The following is a 15,960-nucleotide window of genomic DNA, read 5'->3' as shown; positions in this document are numbered from 1 at the left end:
TGGTCTCTCCACAGGGATTTCATTTTGGGAAAAAGTGTTTCCAACAGGAGAACAAGAAACTATGGGGAAATAGTGCAAGCAGACGTTGATTTCACACACCGTAGCAATCTCATCAAATAATGGCTTTGACATGAAAATGTGTCAATGATTAAGTAACAAGACAGAAGGCCCATTTCACCCAACTGTAGCATGGAAACAATCCATTCTAATTATAACACTCAGTTTTCAAACCTTTGAGGATCCAACAATTGAGGGCAAAGCTCAGCAATACCCTCACAGCGTTCATGATGTGACTTTTGTTCCTCAAGAGTGAATATCTTACTTGTGCCTGTGAGCGGTTTATGAAGGCTACATCCTGTCTCCCACACCTGAAGCCAATCATGTCCTAATTAACATGTAGCAGCTTGATTGTCTTGTTAGCGCTTCAGCCCATTACAACGGACCCAGGGTTATCAGGTCTAGTTTGACCTTGACTTTACAATAGAAGTGAATTTGGAGAAATAGCAGAGTTGCAGATCGCAGCTGTCTATATGCAAGCCATGCATAACCTACATGTGATATACTTTTCATCACCAATGCTACTCGTCACTTTTTGGCTTCAAGTGGTAGTGATATGTTGCGATGTGGTCAATGAGCAAGGAAGGTCCATCTCATGTCTATCCTACCTAGAAAGTGATGGATTGTATAGATTATGAAATGTTTACTACACATGTATGTATGTTTGAATGTATGCACAGTATTCATGCACGACAGCTTGGGATTGTTTTATAGCGCGCCGCGCGCATTTGGACAGAGCTGTGGTGCACGCAGCAGTGTTTTAATCCAAAATACAGTAACTCAGCGCGTGATAAGGTTCTCATCGAGTCGAGATGAAGTGATGTCACACTATGACATTCTGCACAGCAAGGTGGCACCCAAACAAGGAGGTAGGGGTTTGGAGAATTATGCGTACAAGCTTATACCGCTACCACATCGATGGCGCCTCGGTGAAAGACAGAGACCGCTTGAGTCGTGCAGTTTTTCATTTCATAGAAATGAAGTGGAAACCGGAAGTGTGGACACCGCACAAGCTAATCTCTGGCTGCGGATTTTATATTATTATTTGGGAAACGACACTCGCACGATGGGACTTTCAGACTGCTCACTAAAACGCAAGTTCAAAAAGAAACGGCGCAGATGCAAAAGAAAAGGTAGGTGGACATTGATTTATATATATATCCATTTGATATATATGTTACAACCATTTAATTCGGAATAGTTTTAAAAAGCCATGTCAACACAGTGTACAGTTGACTAACTTTCTCCACTTTCTTTTAGAAGCAATAGAAAATCATACAGAGGTTGGTAAGAAGATAGACTATTTCTCACATGATGCACTTTGTTTGATACTGTTATTTAAACGCGTTCTCTCATCACCATGACAGCCCTGACAATCATATGTATAATATTTGGCTGCTAAATGTACTCCTACAGTAATATATTTGAATATGTCCTAATTATCCCAGACATTGAGACAGTGTGTAAAACTGCACAAGTTAGAAGATATATTTTTAAAAATCGGTGTTCAGCCACATGACCACTTGTATGTCTTGAATATCAAATAAAATATTTTCACGCACAACAATGTTGCTTAAATAGCTTTATTTTCATTCTCCTTTTGAGATTTCTATACAGGTTTAGCACGTTTGTCTTCAGATATTGTGATGGTATTCTTTGATGTGATGCAATCACTTTACAGTAGAGAAAATGGCTTTTGCCGTGCACTGCGCAACAATGTGCGCGTCACAGTGCTCAAGATGACATGCATTCAAGCATCTAGATAGAAACGTTCTGCATCAATCTCAATTTATTTGACACCAATCTATACTCCGCCGTAACCTCTTTTAATAGCACTTTCTGTTTTTAAGTAGCATTCATTGTTCTTTGTCAGGTACGTATCTCTCACATTACTAAAGCGGACTTTTTTTTTTTTTACTCCTGTGTAAAATTATGTTCGAGCTAAACATAACATATGTTCTTATTCTGTAGGATTGCAATGGATGGCGACCTGCCCAATAAAGCCTTATACTCAGTGGGAAAGGCACAGTTTCTGGCCGAGGTAAGTTTGTTTTGTTGAATCATTCAATGAAACATATTTTTGCCAAAATCAACAATATTTACTGTTTTATTACTATACTAATGGAGAACTCTATATTGCAGAAAAAGCTCATGAGACACTTCCTTCTCATGAAGGACCAGGACAAAGTCCCGTCCAACATCACCCTAAACGACATGAAGGACTGGCTGATGGCTGGAAGGGTCTTCCTGGAGGAGTAAGTTAAGCTTTGGTGCTCAGAAATAGATACTACTCAGGAATAGATACTTACCAGAAATAGTCAACTGCTTGCTACACTGTAACCTATTCTTCAATTATAGATAGTACAATTCACTCTAAAAGTTAGAAACTAGATGTCCAGTTAATAATATGATGTATATTGTGATTCATTGATAGATAGAGAGAGAGATCTTACATATACATTTTTTTATAGGTTTCCTGACTTCCCTTTGAAAGCTGAGTTAAGGGAGCTCTATATGGCTGAAGTGGTAAGGATGAAAGCATAGTAGGCCTACATACATATTCACAGAAAATCACTGAGATGAGTTTAATGTTGTAGAGTAAGCAGTAACATTTACAATAGTATGTCGGTCTATATTCAACTTAATTAAATGATGGACCAGTGTCACATTTCCCTTACTATTTAAATGTTGAAACTGACATAATGATGTTTTTCCAGGCCTGGAATGGACAGAGGCTCCTCTGTCTGGAGAAGATGGAGAAGGAGCTCTGCAGAGAGCAGCACCTCTCTAGGCAGTTCTACAGAATAGTATGTATCACCACATCCTGTTGTCTGCTCCTGGAACACCAGACAAACCTTGGTTGAGTTAACTCACTCTTTCTCTCTCATAAAGATAACCACAGAGGGGCTGCAGATGTTCTTAGAGAAGCTCCGCCCGGCAGCAGAAATGGGTGCGAGTAAGATCCTCCTCTCTGTCTTCTCCGGGTTGCAAAACTCCATCGTGGCTGGGCCCAAGAGGGACAAGAGACACGGGAAGAGAGGCCAGGTTTTCACTCTGCAGGCCATCCTCAGGTCTACCAAAAAGGACCTCATCCCAGAGGTGGTGAGGTTATCATTAAAGCATCTCCTAGAGGACGGGCCAGTGGGGAACAGTTTTCAGCAGTCTGATAGGGCCATGATGAAGGCCAGAAAGGGTGCTGCCGTCCAGGAGATCTGTGGGCTGGTCGCCCGAGCCGCAACAAAGTACTTGCGGCAGTATGGCGACGACCCACCGCCTTAAGCAAGGACATGTCACAGGACATGGTGAGGGTGGTCTTCAGAAAATTCCCCTGGGCCCAGGGGGTGAACTCAACAGAAGTGAGTTGGACAAGATCCTCTGCTCTTTCCCCTGGATTGAGGCAGTAGAGGGGATTGGGCAAGGCCTTCTCCACCACTCCCAAGTCTCCGGTCTTGTCCAGAGCATTTTGTCTGAGCTGTACCGCATTACAGGCTCTGGTCACGGCCAAGTGTCTGGTGGTGCTTCAGCTCACACAAGCATGTGTGGGCTTTACCAGTAACCCTGGACCACGCCTGGCCACTGTGGTAAGAAATACGAGCCATCTGAAATGCTCTTTTTGATTTTGTTTAATGCTGGTCCATTATATTGTATCTGTGATATGTTATATTTAATCAATTGTAAATACAGGTACAATACAGGCACATGATAATCATAATTTATGTTGTATAGGTTTAGTGTGCTCTGAGATTGCTACGGGGTGTGTGCTTTTAATTATGCTTAGACCTAATCACTCTGTCTGTTTACAGTCCATAGAGGAGACCAGTGCCATTTCCACATCAGTGAATGCAGTTAGTGAAGCCTCCACCATCCATCAGAGAGATTGAGGCAGAGATGGCGCCCATTATTGACCAGGCCTCAATAGACACCAAGATGGAGGACTCCACCACCATTAGAGAGATTGAGGCAGAGATGGCTAGTCTCAATGACAAGGCCTCTATGGACACCATGGTGGAGGGCTCCACCACCAAGATTTTCGAACAAGAGCTTCTGCTGACTGCTCAGGCACATACTGAGAAGGTTCTCAGACTGTCGATCCACCAGATCATCCAGGAGGACAGGATGGCTGTTCAGCAGAATTCTTTGGAGGAGCTGGTCCAGGTCAGTCTGGAGACCCAGGCTGACCTCAACACCATGGACCTCCCTGAAGATGAGAGAGAACCATGCCTGGCCACTGTGGTAAGAAATAAGAGCCATCTGACAGGTTCTGTTTGATTTTATTTATTGCTGGTCCATTATATTTGATCTGTGATATGTTGTTATTATTAATTAATTGTAAATCAACAGAGCTATTGTTATTTACCCATAGCTTTCAGTGTGCTCTATGAGATAGCTAGGGGACATGTGTTTTTTTATTATGCTTACACCTAATCACTATGTCTGTTTACAGTCCATAAAGGAAACCAGAGTTAATTCCATGTCAGTGGACACAGTTTGTGAAGCTTCCACCACCATCAGAGAGATTAAGCCACAGATGGCTCCCATTAATGACCAGGCCTCAATAGACACCAAGGTGGAGGACTCCACCACCATCAGAGAGATAGAGGCAGAGATGGCCAGTCTCAATGACCAGGCCTCTATGGACACCAAGGTGGAGGACTCCACCACCAAGATTAACGAGCAAGAGCTTCTGCTGACTGCTCAGGCACATACTGAGAAGGTTCTCAGGCTGTCCATCCAGCAGATTGTCCAGGAGGACAGGATGGCAGTTCAGCAGAATGCTTTGGAGGAGCTGGTCCAGGTCAGTCTGAAGACCCAGGCTGACCTCAACACCATGGACCTCCCTGAAGAGGAGCTAGAACCACGCCTGGCCACTGTGGTAAGAAATAAGAGCCATCTGAAATGCTCTATTTAATTGTTTAGTGCTGGTCCATTATATTGACTTTTTAAATCTTAAACTTGTTTTCTTTTGTAGTTGAAATGTATTATGATACTGGATGTATATTTATATAATTGTGGACAGTACAGCATATACATCATAATCATCATTCATGTTATATATGTTTGGTGTACTCCATGAACCAACTACAGAATGAGTTTTAAAGTGATGCTTTACTCTGTCTGTTTACAGTCCATTGAGGAGAGCAGTGACAATGCCATGTCAGTGGACTCGGTTGCTGAGGACTCCTCTACCATCAGCGAGACTGAGCCACATATGGCTTGCCTGGGTGACCAGTCCTCTGACAACACCAAGGTGGAGCTGGAACAGCTCCTTCAGAAGACTGCCCAGGTAGAGGTGAGCAGGTCTATCCAGCTGGCTATAGACCAGATCAAAAGGGAAAGTAAGCAGTTGGACCCAAAGATGGAGATTCAACTCACAGAGGAGGAATCACACATTACCCTGGAATGTGTCCTCCCAGCGATGACTCCACAGCTCCCTAAGGTAATGAATGAATGAATAAATTAATTAATAGATGGAGTTTTTCCTACTCTTATACTGTTCTATTATCTTTGTTTACAGCCTTCTGGGTTTATGACGATGGTGTGCAGCATTGGAGAGGAAGCTGAAAGCTGCAGTGAGTTGGCTGAATGCAGTGGAGTTGCAGCTGAATGCAGTGGAGTTGCAGCTAAATGCAGTGGAGTTGCAGCTGAACTCAGTGGAGTGGTTCTGGTAAGCAATAAATATCACATTGAATTACATCATGAAGATGAAATACAATACAGTTTTTCCTACTCTTATACTGTTCATTGTCTTTGTTTACAGCCTGCTGGGCTCATGACACTGGCGAGCAGCACTGAGGCAGCTGAATGCTGCGTTGAAGCAGTAGAACACTGCGGTGGTGAGTACTTGACAACTTGACAATTTACTTAGTAGGCGGCCTAATATATCATGACGAGAAATTAGTCTTATTCAACAGACACACTTTTGACATGTTTAACCTCTGTGTCAAGAGTGATTTTAAAGGATGGACACCTGAAAAAATACACTCCAAAAGCGTTGTAATTTCTGAATGGTGAAACCAATATCCATGCAATCAGCCATCAAATAAAAGCTGAGAATCTCGTTCTATAACCTCAAAGTAATTGTTTCATTGTCGAGGGTAGAGCCAAAAGAAGAGAAAATGCTTCACTGTCCCACTGTCAGTATGTCCACAGACATAAAAAATAATACATGGCAGCACAGTGGTTGAATTTGGCTTCCACTTTTTATTGTTTGTAGGTTTTCCTAAAAGCTGTACCTCATAGCACATATTCAAAAACAAAGCACACATCAAGATTTCAAATTCATGATTGTAACAGCAGCCAGGAATCTCTGGCTTCATCATATTCCATAGTCTTACACATTGACACAAATCAGCATGATGCTGATATCACACTCTACTGTACAGTGTGTCCAGCTTAAGGAAAACTAAAACAGCAATGACAAGTATAAGAAATGGTTGTACTTCACATGAATTGGCTGGCTCACGTTGACCTAAAAGGACACTGAGACCTGAATTTAATGGCTCTGCCATATTTCTTTACCACTTAAGAATGCTGAGAATCCATTTCGAATGCTGTCCAGTTTTTACCTTTACTGAAATAGTGCCACTGTAGAATTACATTCAGAATTGATCACGTTTCATAATCCAACTCTCCTCTCCACCCACTCTCACACATTGTATGTTAGTTGTTTGTATTTAACCACACAGTCAACAGCATTTGCCTCACTATTTCAGTCCTCATAGATCAAAGAATAGATTAAAAGTTGTAAAAGGCCTTTGGGCTGCTAGAGTTTCATAATGTAGATCAACAAAACACTAATCAATATATCAATACTCACACACACTTTTTCTACAACATTGGAAAAAAACACTTTAGCTACAACCTTTGTATGCAGTATCAAAACAGATTGACAATTAAAAGAATCATCTTAATCTTTTGGCACAATTTTGTCTCTTTTTTTTTTCTCTTGTCTTTGAAACACTCATACAAGACACATATAAAACTCTCCCTCTGACTTGCCTCTGCTACACTCTTTGAAGAAGAAAAAAAAAAAGGTTCTTACGTTTACTAGAACCAAAAAGGGTTCTTCGACTTGACCCTGTGGGAAAACTCTTTGAAGATCCCTTTTTGGTTCCATGTAGTACCCTCTGTGGAAAAGGGTTCTACCACAGGGACAGCCAAAGCATCCTTTTGGGATCTTTTTTTTCGAAGAGTGTATGTTTAGGAGCTACAGAGTGCCAGAGGATATCCGAAGGTACTATAACCTCAGCATGAAGGTATGATGCGAGTATCACTTATGATATATAGACAGGGATGGGATGGAGAACTCATACTGTATTTCTTTTTTTCTTTCTTTGTGAGTTTGTATGGGTTTGTCTATGATTGCCCTTTGATTTGAAAAATAATTGCATTTTAGTAAAGAGCCCTGTGCTTTTGAGAGACATTCAAGGCTACAAGTGCCCCAGTCTAAACACCCTCACTTGCTCTACCTTTTCTTCTGCAGTGTTGAGGTCAGGGGGGGGGTGACCTATCAGAACAGAGCAATTCTGACCTATCAGAACAGAGCAATTCTTGTACTTTCTCTATGTACTGTAATATGACATACTGTATATTGCACATTTTGTCTGGAGGGGGGACGACTGTAAGGGACGTAATAATGGTCCTCTGTGGCTCAGTTGGTAGACATAGTGCTAACAATGCTTAGTTTGGGGGTTCGATGCAGTCGCTTTGGATAAAAGCGTGTGCTAAATGGCATATGTTAAGTAATAACAAACCAACCATATGAAGTAAACTATTGGGCCAATCTCTATAGCTACCACCCTTCCTTTCATCATCCAAAAGGGAATTCAATATGTTTCTGTAATAATCGCTCAGGACTTCTCTACTTTTCTAAATCATTCAATTAAGGTAAGACATGTTTGGCAGCAAGTTTCCTCATCTTTAAAAGGCAAAGAGACATTCCTATGAGCCCAAAATGCAACCTTAGTACCCATACAGTGGGCCTACACCCACTCTCACTCAGCATAACCTACTCTTGTGTACCTATACACATCTTAACACAACACACCAACCATCTGCCTATCCCCGCTCCTCCCAAAACAGCTGTCTGTGGGAGTCTACAACAGGTAGGTTAGAGTGACTGCTGTGAGTGTGTTTGATTGGCTCCTGTGAAATGTGTTGGGATAAAATGTATATGACGTAAATACTGTATATATTTTTAATAAAATTACTACTTTCTTTGAGGTACCTTCTGCACTAACATTGTTTTCCTATTCTAGCTCATCTTTGTTAATCTGGAGTTGATCACCTCAGAAATACAGTATATGATGATTTAATCTGGAGGCTCCCCCTTTTATTTTGATTCCAGGTCATTCCTTTATTATTTAAACCTCTGGTTTAACAGGTTATGTATGACCTGAGCAAATGAAAAAAAAACATGGTACAATTGAAACATTCTGCTTCTCATCAGTACTCATTCAGTCCAAATTAATATAAACATTTGCTACAGAACCAATCAACATCTTCCATAATCTCAAATAGATAATGCAAATGCTTTGATCAAAACTGTGAATATGGAATAAACCTACATTATATTAGAGATAGATTAGGAACTCTATTTGGCTTTCTCTCTTCAATAGCTTTTAAACCCAGCATGACATTTGAAATGATATATTCTGAGTCAGGATGGAGAACAATCAACACCTTTTCTTTTCTAACATCACAAGAATTTGAATGACACTACTCTTCATTTAGGCCTACACAGCTCTGGTAATGACTAACAGCCAGAGCCATCATTTCCTATCGTCCTGATCGTGCACCATAACCGTAGAAGTGTGTGTGTGTGTGTGTGTGTGTGTGTGTGATAGAGAACACGTATTCCCCAGTTATTGTCTTTGGGGACTTTAACAATCACGCAGTTCCCTGCGCGGCTCTGGGACTGTCTGACCACGCTCTTATTCATCTGAGCATATTAATATTGTTAAACTCCATGAAATGTTTTTCTGAATCAGTGATATAATGGTAGATTAACAGTGCCTCAATGCTTATCTATGGTTAGTTGGCTACACATGCATCGTGCCAGGTCTGTAAAAATAAAACAAACACCACAGTTTTGTATAAATGGCACTATGACGTCACACAAAGGGCACCGTGACGTCACAACATTTTACACTATAAATATGGCTGAAAGTGACACATTTCTATACCACTCCCTGAACTCAATGTCTGCTCTGGAGATCCTAGTCCTAGTCGACCAAACCTGGCCGTTTGCTGTCTATCCTCTTGGTGAGAATGACCTTCTGCCATCTGAGGCTCAGTCCCCTGAGCTATGTATGCCTGGGTCTGTTCCTAAATCTAAACTGTCCTTCTGGACAATAGTTAAACGTTGCTTTAAAAACAAGAAGGCAACGGTACGTCCTGTGAACGAAGATGAGGAGATGCCCAAGGGCTGCTGCTTCCCATACTGGGGACTTTTGAAATTGCAGCTCCTCAGAAAATAAAAAAATAATAATCTGAAAATGTTCTTGTTTATGTATTTCTTTCATAGTAGGTTTAGACAGATAGGAGGAGGATAATAATAATAATAATAATAATAATAATAACAATAACAATGATAATAACAATAATAAAAAATATAATAAACTTCATTTAAAAAGCACCTTTAGCAAAAAATGTAACTAGTAAAAAGTAAAACACAACACATTCATTTTTCAGTTAAAGGCTAGTCTATAAACATGAGTTTTAAGAAGAGATTTAAAAGAGAATACTGATCTTGCTAGCCTAATATCCTCATACATAGATGGGCTAAGTGTCTGACTGGTCATTTTCCATAACCAATAAGTGTTGCCCACAACACCTGTCCTGAGCCCAACACACACACACACACACACACACACACACACACACACACACACACACACATATACACACACCCACACCCACCCCACCCCTGGCCCTTTTCCACCACGTCCCCCTCTTGCTCTATTAAAGCCAGGTCAGCCAAGGCAGCAGCAGCAACAGACAGGCCAGGAGGTCTCTCTATCTGACCAGTGTAAACACACTCAATCAAGCATGTACGTTGGAGATGACACACACACACACACACTGTGTCTCTCACTTCAACCTTTGAACATGACAGCTCCTGGTCAATGTGGATATACTCTTGTTTACCTTTAATTCATCACAGACAAACTGTTGGCTTTCACTTTCTCATGGTCCTCATACTGCATCATATCTCCTCAGAAGACACCTATCCTTCAGTGGGAGGCTGGTGGAGGTAGAAATCAGAGGACGGGGTCATTGAATGGAATGAGGAATGGTATAGGTGTGTTTGATACCATTCCTTATTCCATTCTATGCATTACAATGAGCCTGTCCTCCAATTTCTACCTCCACCAGCCTCCCCTGGTGTGTATGTTGTAGGAATGTCTACAGTATTCTGCAGTTTTCTGACTGAGTTTTATCCAGGACAATAATTATACGACTTGTGAGACACCTCAGGCCTTTAGGACCGCTACTCTGAGCTTCATGAGACATGAGAGGTATAACATCCTCTAGGGATTGTAGTTCTTAAAGTTGTAGTCCCTTTCAAACACAGGGAGTAGTTGCAGACAAGCACGCACGCACGTACGTACGCACGCACACACACACCCACCCACCCCCCCAGCCCCCTCACCCCACACACACACACACATGCACACATACACACATATACGCACACATACACACACATTCACATATCTCCTGTGGAGCAGTGGTGGTATCTGGAGCAACAGCTTGCCCTTTCAGGATGTGTCCCAGCAGACAGAGGCAGACAGGCAGGGTGTGTTGGTGTCCTCAACTGACAACATGAAGAGGCCTCTGGTATAATTGGGAACCCTGTCCACCTTGATGCTTTTATCACTGTTTCATCTATCACTCTGCATACCAGGATAGCATATACAGGTACTGTATACAACAGGTGAGGTTGGTGGAGGTAGACATTGGAGGACAGGCTCATTGTCATGCATGGAACGGAATGAGGAATGGTATGGTAACATCATTCCTGATTCCATTCCATGCGTGACAATGATCCCGTCCTCCGATTTCTACCTCCACCAGCCTCCCCCACCCTGGTATGTGGTGGGTGTCTACGAGAAGGTAGCCTGTTGGTTGTTGTTGGTCGTCACAGAGATCACATCAACTGTATACAACCTTTTCACCGCCGGGTCCATCAGCAGCATCAGCATTGTCTCTTCAACAGGATGGACAAAGGGTCTATTCACCAGACATCCACAGTAGGACAGTGAAACGGTCATCTGTCATTCATTAGGAGTGTGTTTGATACCATTGCTCATTCCATCCTCCGATTTCTACCTCCACTAGCCTCCCCTGGTACAGTATACACTCTTACAGAAAGAGGGTTCCGAAAGGGTTATTTTCTTCACAGTCAATGCTACTCAAGAGCTTAGGATAAAATTCCCCGCAACAACTTTGCCAAGCAAGGCTCTGAGAAGGAAAATTTCGAACAGATGTTGCTAAACATAAGCACTGAATTTAATCTCACACAGATATGTGAAGACAAACAGCTTTCCTCTATCACCCCGTAGACCTCGCATGTAAATGGTGTCAGGAAAAAAGTGGTCGATTGGTTGATAGTTTCTACGTATTTACTGCTGGTCCACAAACACCTTACATGGTAGCATAAACATCTAAAAGTGAGACTTCTTCCTTGGATTGAATGTGTGAATAATTACTCACATCTTATTTCCTGTGTTTGTGCTTTTCTCATCTTATCTTGCTGAATTTGTCTCGTATGTCAAAACAAGATTCGTTTTGAACATCAGAGGGGAACTTTATTTTATCAAGAGCCAACATGTACGCAAACACACACATACACGCATGCAGGCACCCGAGCACACGAACACTTACAAAAAAGAAAACGCTAAATGGCTCTGTTGTAGCAGACTGAACGTCTGGGCATGGATGTCTCGCTAATACTTCTGACGACCAAATAAATGTTTGTGCTCTTGAGATCATCTCAAACTCTATTAGATCATTGTTTTTTACTCTTTCAGTCCTTCAGTTCTTTTAACTCATCTACAGGCCTCACTTGTTCTCTGCTTTGACTGTCTTAAACTCCCAGGACTGTTTTACTTGTTATCCTCTTATGATTTGTCTCGTTGTCTTTGAATTGTTTTTATTCATATTCCTGTAAAGTGCATCGTGCTGCATCCGTGCGTGAAATGTGTTCTAAAAATAAAGTTGGATTTGATTCTATTTGATCTGATTGAATAGACTCAACAACTATGAACTATGAACAGTGACGCACGTTCTCTGTATCAGTGGAGGAAGTTGGCCTGTGACCAGGCCTGATAGCACGACGATATAAAAGAGTACAAATGATCCTCAAGTCAAACGGATAAGACAATGTTTGGATATTGTAAGGCTATCTAAAGTGGTTTCCGTTGAGCCTCGTGGACCTCCGCATTTCATGTGAACTGGACACACACACACCCATCCCACACACGCACACACCCATCCCACACACACACCACACACTCCACCACGCTGGCCCTTTCCCACCGGCATCTCCCCGGATTCTCTGCCAGCTTGGCCTGTCTTTGTCTGGGGGTGTGAAGCGGTGAAGGCTCCCTGGCCCTGGTCCATTTCCATCACCATGCTCTTATCATGGCTAACATGACCTCATGTTCTGTTGAAATGTATTTTCAGCGGTAAAGTGAAGGCCCTGCTGAAGATAGTATGTTGTGTGTGTATGTGTGTGGGATGGGAGTGTGTGTGTGTGGGGGGGGAAGTGAAGAGTTCAAGGAATGTTAGAATTTGCTGGAAATTATATTTGATATGTGCTACTTTAGGTTTAATCTTAGATCAAAGGTGCCTCTCTTAAAAAGCAAATGCACGGCCCCTCCCAAGCTCTGTTTTGTGGGGGAATATTGTAATGCATTCCTCCGTGTGTGTGTGTGTGTGCGTGTGTGTGTGTACAGTATGAGCTGTACCTTTAAAGTGGTGGTTCATGGGACATTGAGTAATGAACATTGAAATATGACTACTGGGACTCAGGCTGTCTTGTTTGGTTCCCATCCACACTGTGTAGGAGATCCCTGGTGTGAAACGCACATGCATATGCACACCTCTTGTTCTGCCTTTGACTGACTCTCTCTGTCTCTCTGTGTTTGTCTCTCTCTCACACACACGCACACAGTCGACACTGGGCCACCAGAGGTTACAAATTACAGCAAACCATAATCCACTCAGATGGCTGCTGCTATGTGTGTGTGTGTGTGTGTGTGTGTGTGTGTGTGTGTGTGTGTGTGTGTGTGTGCGTGTGTGAGACGGATCCATTGAAGTCATCCTAGTCACAAGTTTGTTGGATTTCAAACCATACTGAGACACAGGTCAACAGGTGGCAAATATTTATTATATTTCAAATGCCTGAAATACCATATCCTATCTCCTGCTCCTTGTTTAAGTGTGTAAACACACAGACACACACACACACACACACCCACACACAAACACACACTGTAGTACTGTAGGAGATCATATGAGATGTGTTAGACAGCGTAATGATTTCTGAAAAGCCATCCAGTCATTCTCTCCCCTGTGGAAGTGGACCAACACAGATACAATGGGTCGAACGTATCCTTTCCTCCGCACTGGAGACAAGAGTCATTCCACTGCTCTGTCCATCCTTAAACACTGATGACCATCCTCTTCACACACACACACCACTGCCTGACTGCCTCATATACACACACACACACACACACACACAACACACACATGCACAGACACCCGCGCACACACACACACACTCACGCATGCACACGCACACACACACTGCCAGCCTGTGCCCACTCATCCCAGGTTAAGCTGTAACTCTGAAAGCAATGAAGCTTGGCCCAGTTTCCCGTCAGTAATGAAGTGAAGGGCCTCTGCACCGCTTGCAGAAGTAGAGGTGTTAGTTGTGAGTGTTATGTAAGTGACAATGCCATGTTCGTTCAGTATGATGATATTGATGAGAATGACTAAATGATATGGGAAATATATAACTGTAAATTGATTTTTTTTACTTTTTTTTTCGTTTCGTCTTTTGTTGTTGTATGCTTGTTGTGACTTTGCTTGTTGTGGTAGCTTTCCAATTCACCTCAGGGTTCCAATTCACACCATTCTCTCTCTCGCGGGAGGGCAGGGTGCACCAGTTGTTACTCGGCGAGAGAAACAGGACTTGCGGAGGAGAGAGGAGCCCGTATGTGAACAACACAGGATGCTGGCGACCTGTAGCTTTTCCTTTTCAGACGAATTACTCCTACTTTGAGACATTTGTTATTTCGCTGTCCAACCGATATAACCGGGAGGAAACCTATAGGGGATTTTTATTATTTTATTTACAGATGTTTGTCATTTCCAGCTCAATGATGCATTGTGGATTTCTATTATTCTATTATTATTTTTAACCGAAATCGTCTTTGTTGCTTCATTAAGTGTGAATTTGTAATATCCTTGAATTAGATGAAGTAACCTTAGCCCATAATTGCTATCTGTTGTGTTACGCTACCACTCACCTGTTAAGGCTCCGGACTGGCGCATCTGTGTGATGTGTTTTTTTGCGTGCCTTTTTTCTTCTTTCTTCTTTCTTCTTATTTTGGTGTGCGTGTCTCGGTGTTGTAGAAACACCCAAATGAACCAACTGACGTTTAACAACGCAAGTTGTTTTTGTTATTGGTGTGTTTTGTCATTGTTTGTGTGGCGGTGCGTTATGTTAATTGTGAGTTAACACGACATGGAAAAGCACGATGAACAATCTCTTTCCACTGTTGCAAGGATGTCGTCGATCTAGCAGCAAAATGGACTTCATTCCAAAGAAGGACTTGAATCCTATCCCCTCTCATTAAAAGCCTGATGCTTTACCAACTGAGTTATCCAGACACTTGCAGTAAAAGCGATCACATGGTGTTCTGTTTCCAGCTTTTGTAATCATCTCATCAACTTCCCAAACTTGGTTTTGGGATTCACATTGTCTGAAATGACAGTTACATTGCAAGGACCTTGTGGTGCAATGGTAGTGTGTCTGACTCATGATTTGAAGGCTGCGTGTTCAAATCATGTCAGGGTCAGGGAGTTTTAGTTGTGAGCATGTAAGACTTCGTCCCCAAACGGAAAGCAAAAACGCATTGTTAATGGAGAGATGCCCAATCTCCTACGATTGTTGGAGTAGATCCTGAAGTGAAATGCAGCTTTGCCTGAACATGTACTTGAATCTGAACCCTCAGATTAAAAGTCTAATGCTCTTCCGACTGTGCCAAAGGGGGGGAAGAAGGTGTGAAAAAGGAGAAAAAAGAGAGAAAAGAGGGAAAAGAAAGAGAGAGAGCGAAATTGAGGCTTCTCTTCCATTATCTACTAGTTTTTTTGTCAGTATGTATTCGAAACGATTAAAGAAAAATTAAAAATATCGCCTTTTCCGTTTTTGAATGGGGGGGAAGAGTGGATCCGAAGGTCACCGGTTCGAGTCTCACCAGCGGCAGAAATAAAAATAGGCAAAGTCTCCCAAAGTGTTGTTTTGTGTAAATTCAAGATCGCTTTAGCCAACAGCTTTATGTGACATAACAACCAGAAGTTTATTTACACTTGCTGTTGTTTTAATGATGTTTAATGACTGTGCTATAGGCCTACAGGTCTGTACTCTATTCAAGTTGCGTGTGTATCTTTGTTTATGCATCTGAAATGATCAGACCTCTGTTTCTTTCTCTTATGGACTGCATCACTCGCTATTAGCAATGTGTCAAATTGATTGATTAGAACAGGGGAAGGGGTCCTCATAGAGGCTCCAGCAGGGCTGGACAGGGACTTGTGTACAGGATAAGGGGTCCTGATGGAGGCCGTAGCAGGGCTGTAGGGGGACTTGGGTACAGAGGAGGGGGTCTT

The 15,960-nt window shown here is 42.2% G+C and overlaps 1 protein-coding gene across 2 annotated transcripts; it reads left to right on the top strand.

The window, feature by feature from the left end:
* The first annotated feature begins 3,331 nt into the window (after positions 1 to 3,331).
* On the top strand, positions 3,332 to 6,880 carry LOC310823805 (uncharacterized protein). 2 transcript variants are annotated; one of them, XM_083696673.1, is made up of 6 exons: positions 3,332 to 3,638; positions 3,861 to 4,290; positions 4,502 to 4,930; positions 5,183 to 5,305; positions 5,573 to 5,722; positions 5,816 to 6,880. In XM_083696673.1, exons 2-6 carry the CDS (start codon positions 3,898 to 3,900, stop codon positions 5,909 to 5,911), a joined length of 1,191 nt encoding a protein of 396 aa, XP_083552799.1. In that variant the 5' UTR covers positions 3,332 to 3,638; positions 3,861 to 3,897; the 3' UTR covers positions 5,912 to 6,880. The 2 variants fall into 2 exon arrangements, with proteins under 2 accessions (XP_083552799.1, XP_083552798.1); XM_083696672.1 differs by having other exon boundaries at positions 5,183 to 5,494.
* The last annotated feature ends 9,080 nt before the right edge of the window (positions 6,881 to 15,960 follow it).

Source organism: Argentina silus (genome assembly GCF_951799395.1).
Source record: "Argentina silus genome assembly, chromosome: Y".
NCBI classification, from domain to species: Eukaryota; Metazoa; Chordata; class Actinopteri; order Argentiniformes; family Argentinidae; genus Argentina; species Argentina silus.
Note: the sequence above shows the minus strand (reverse complement) of the source record. Positions and strands in the feature narration are given on the sequence as shown.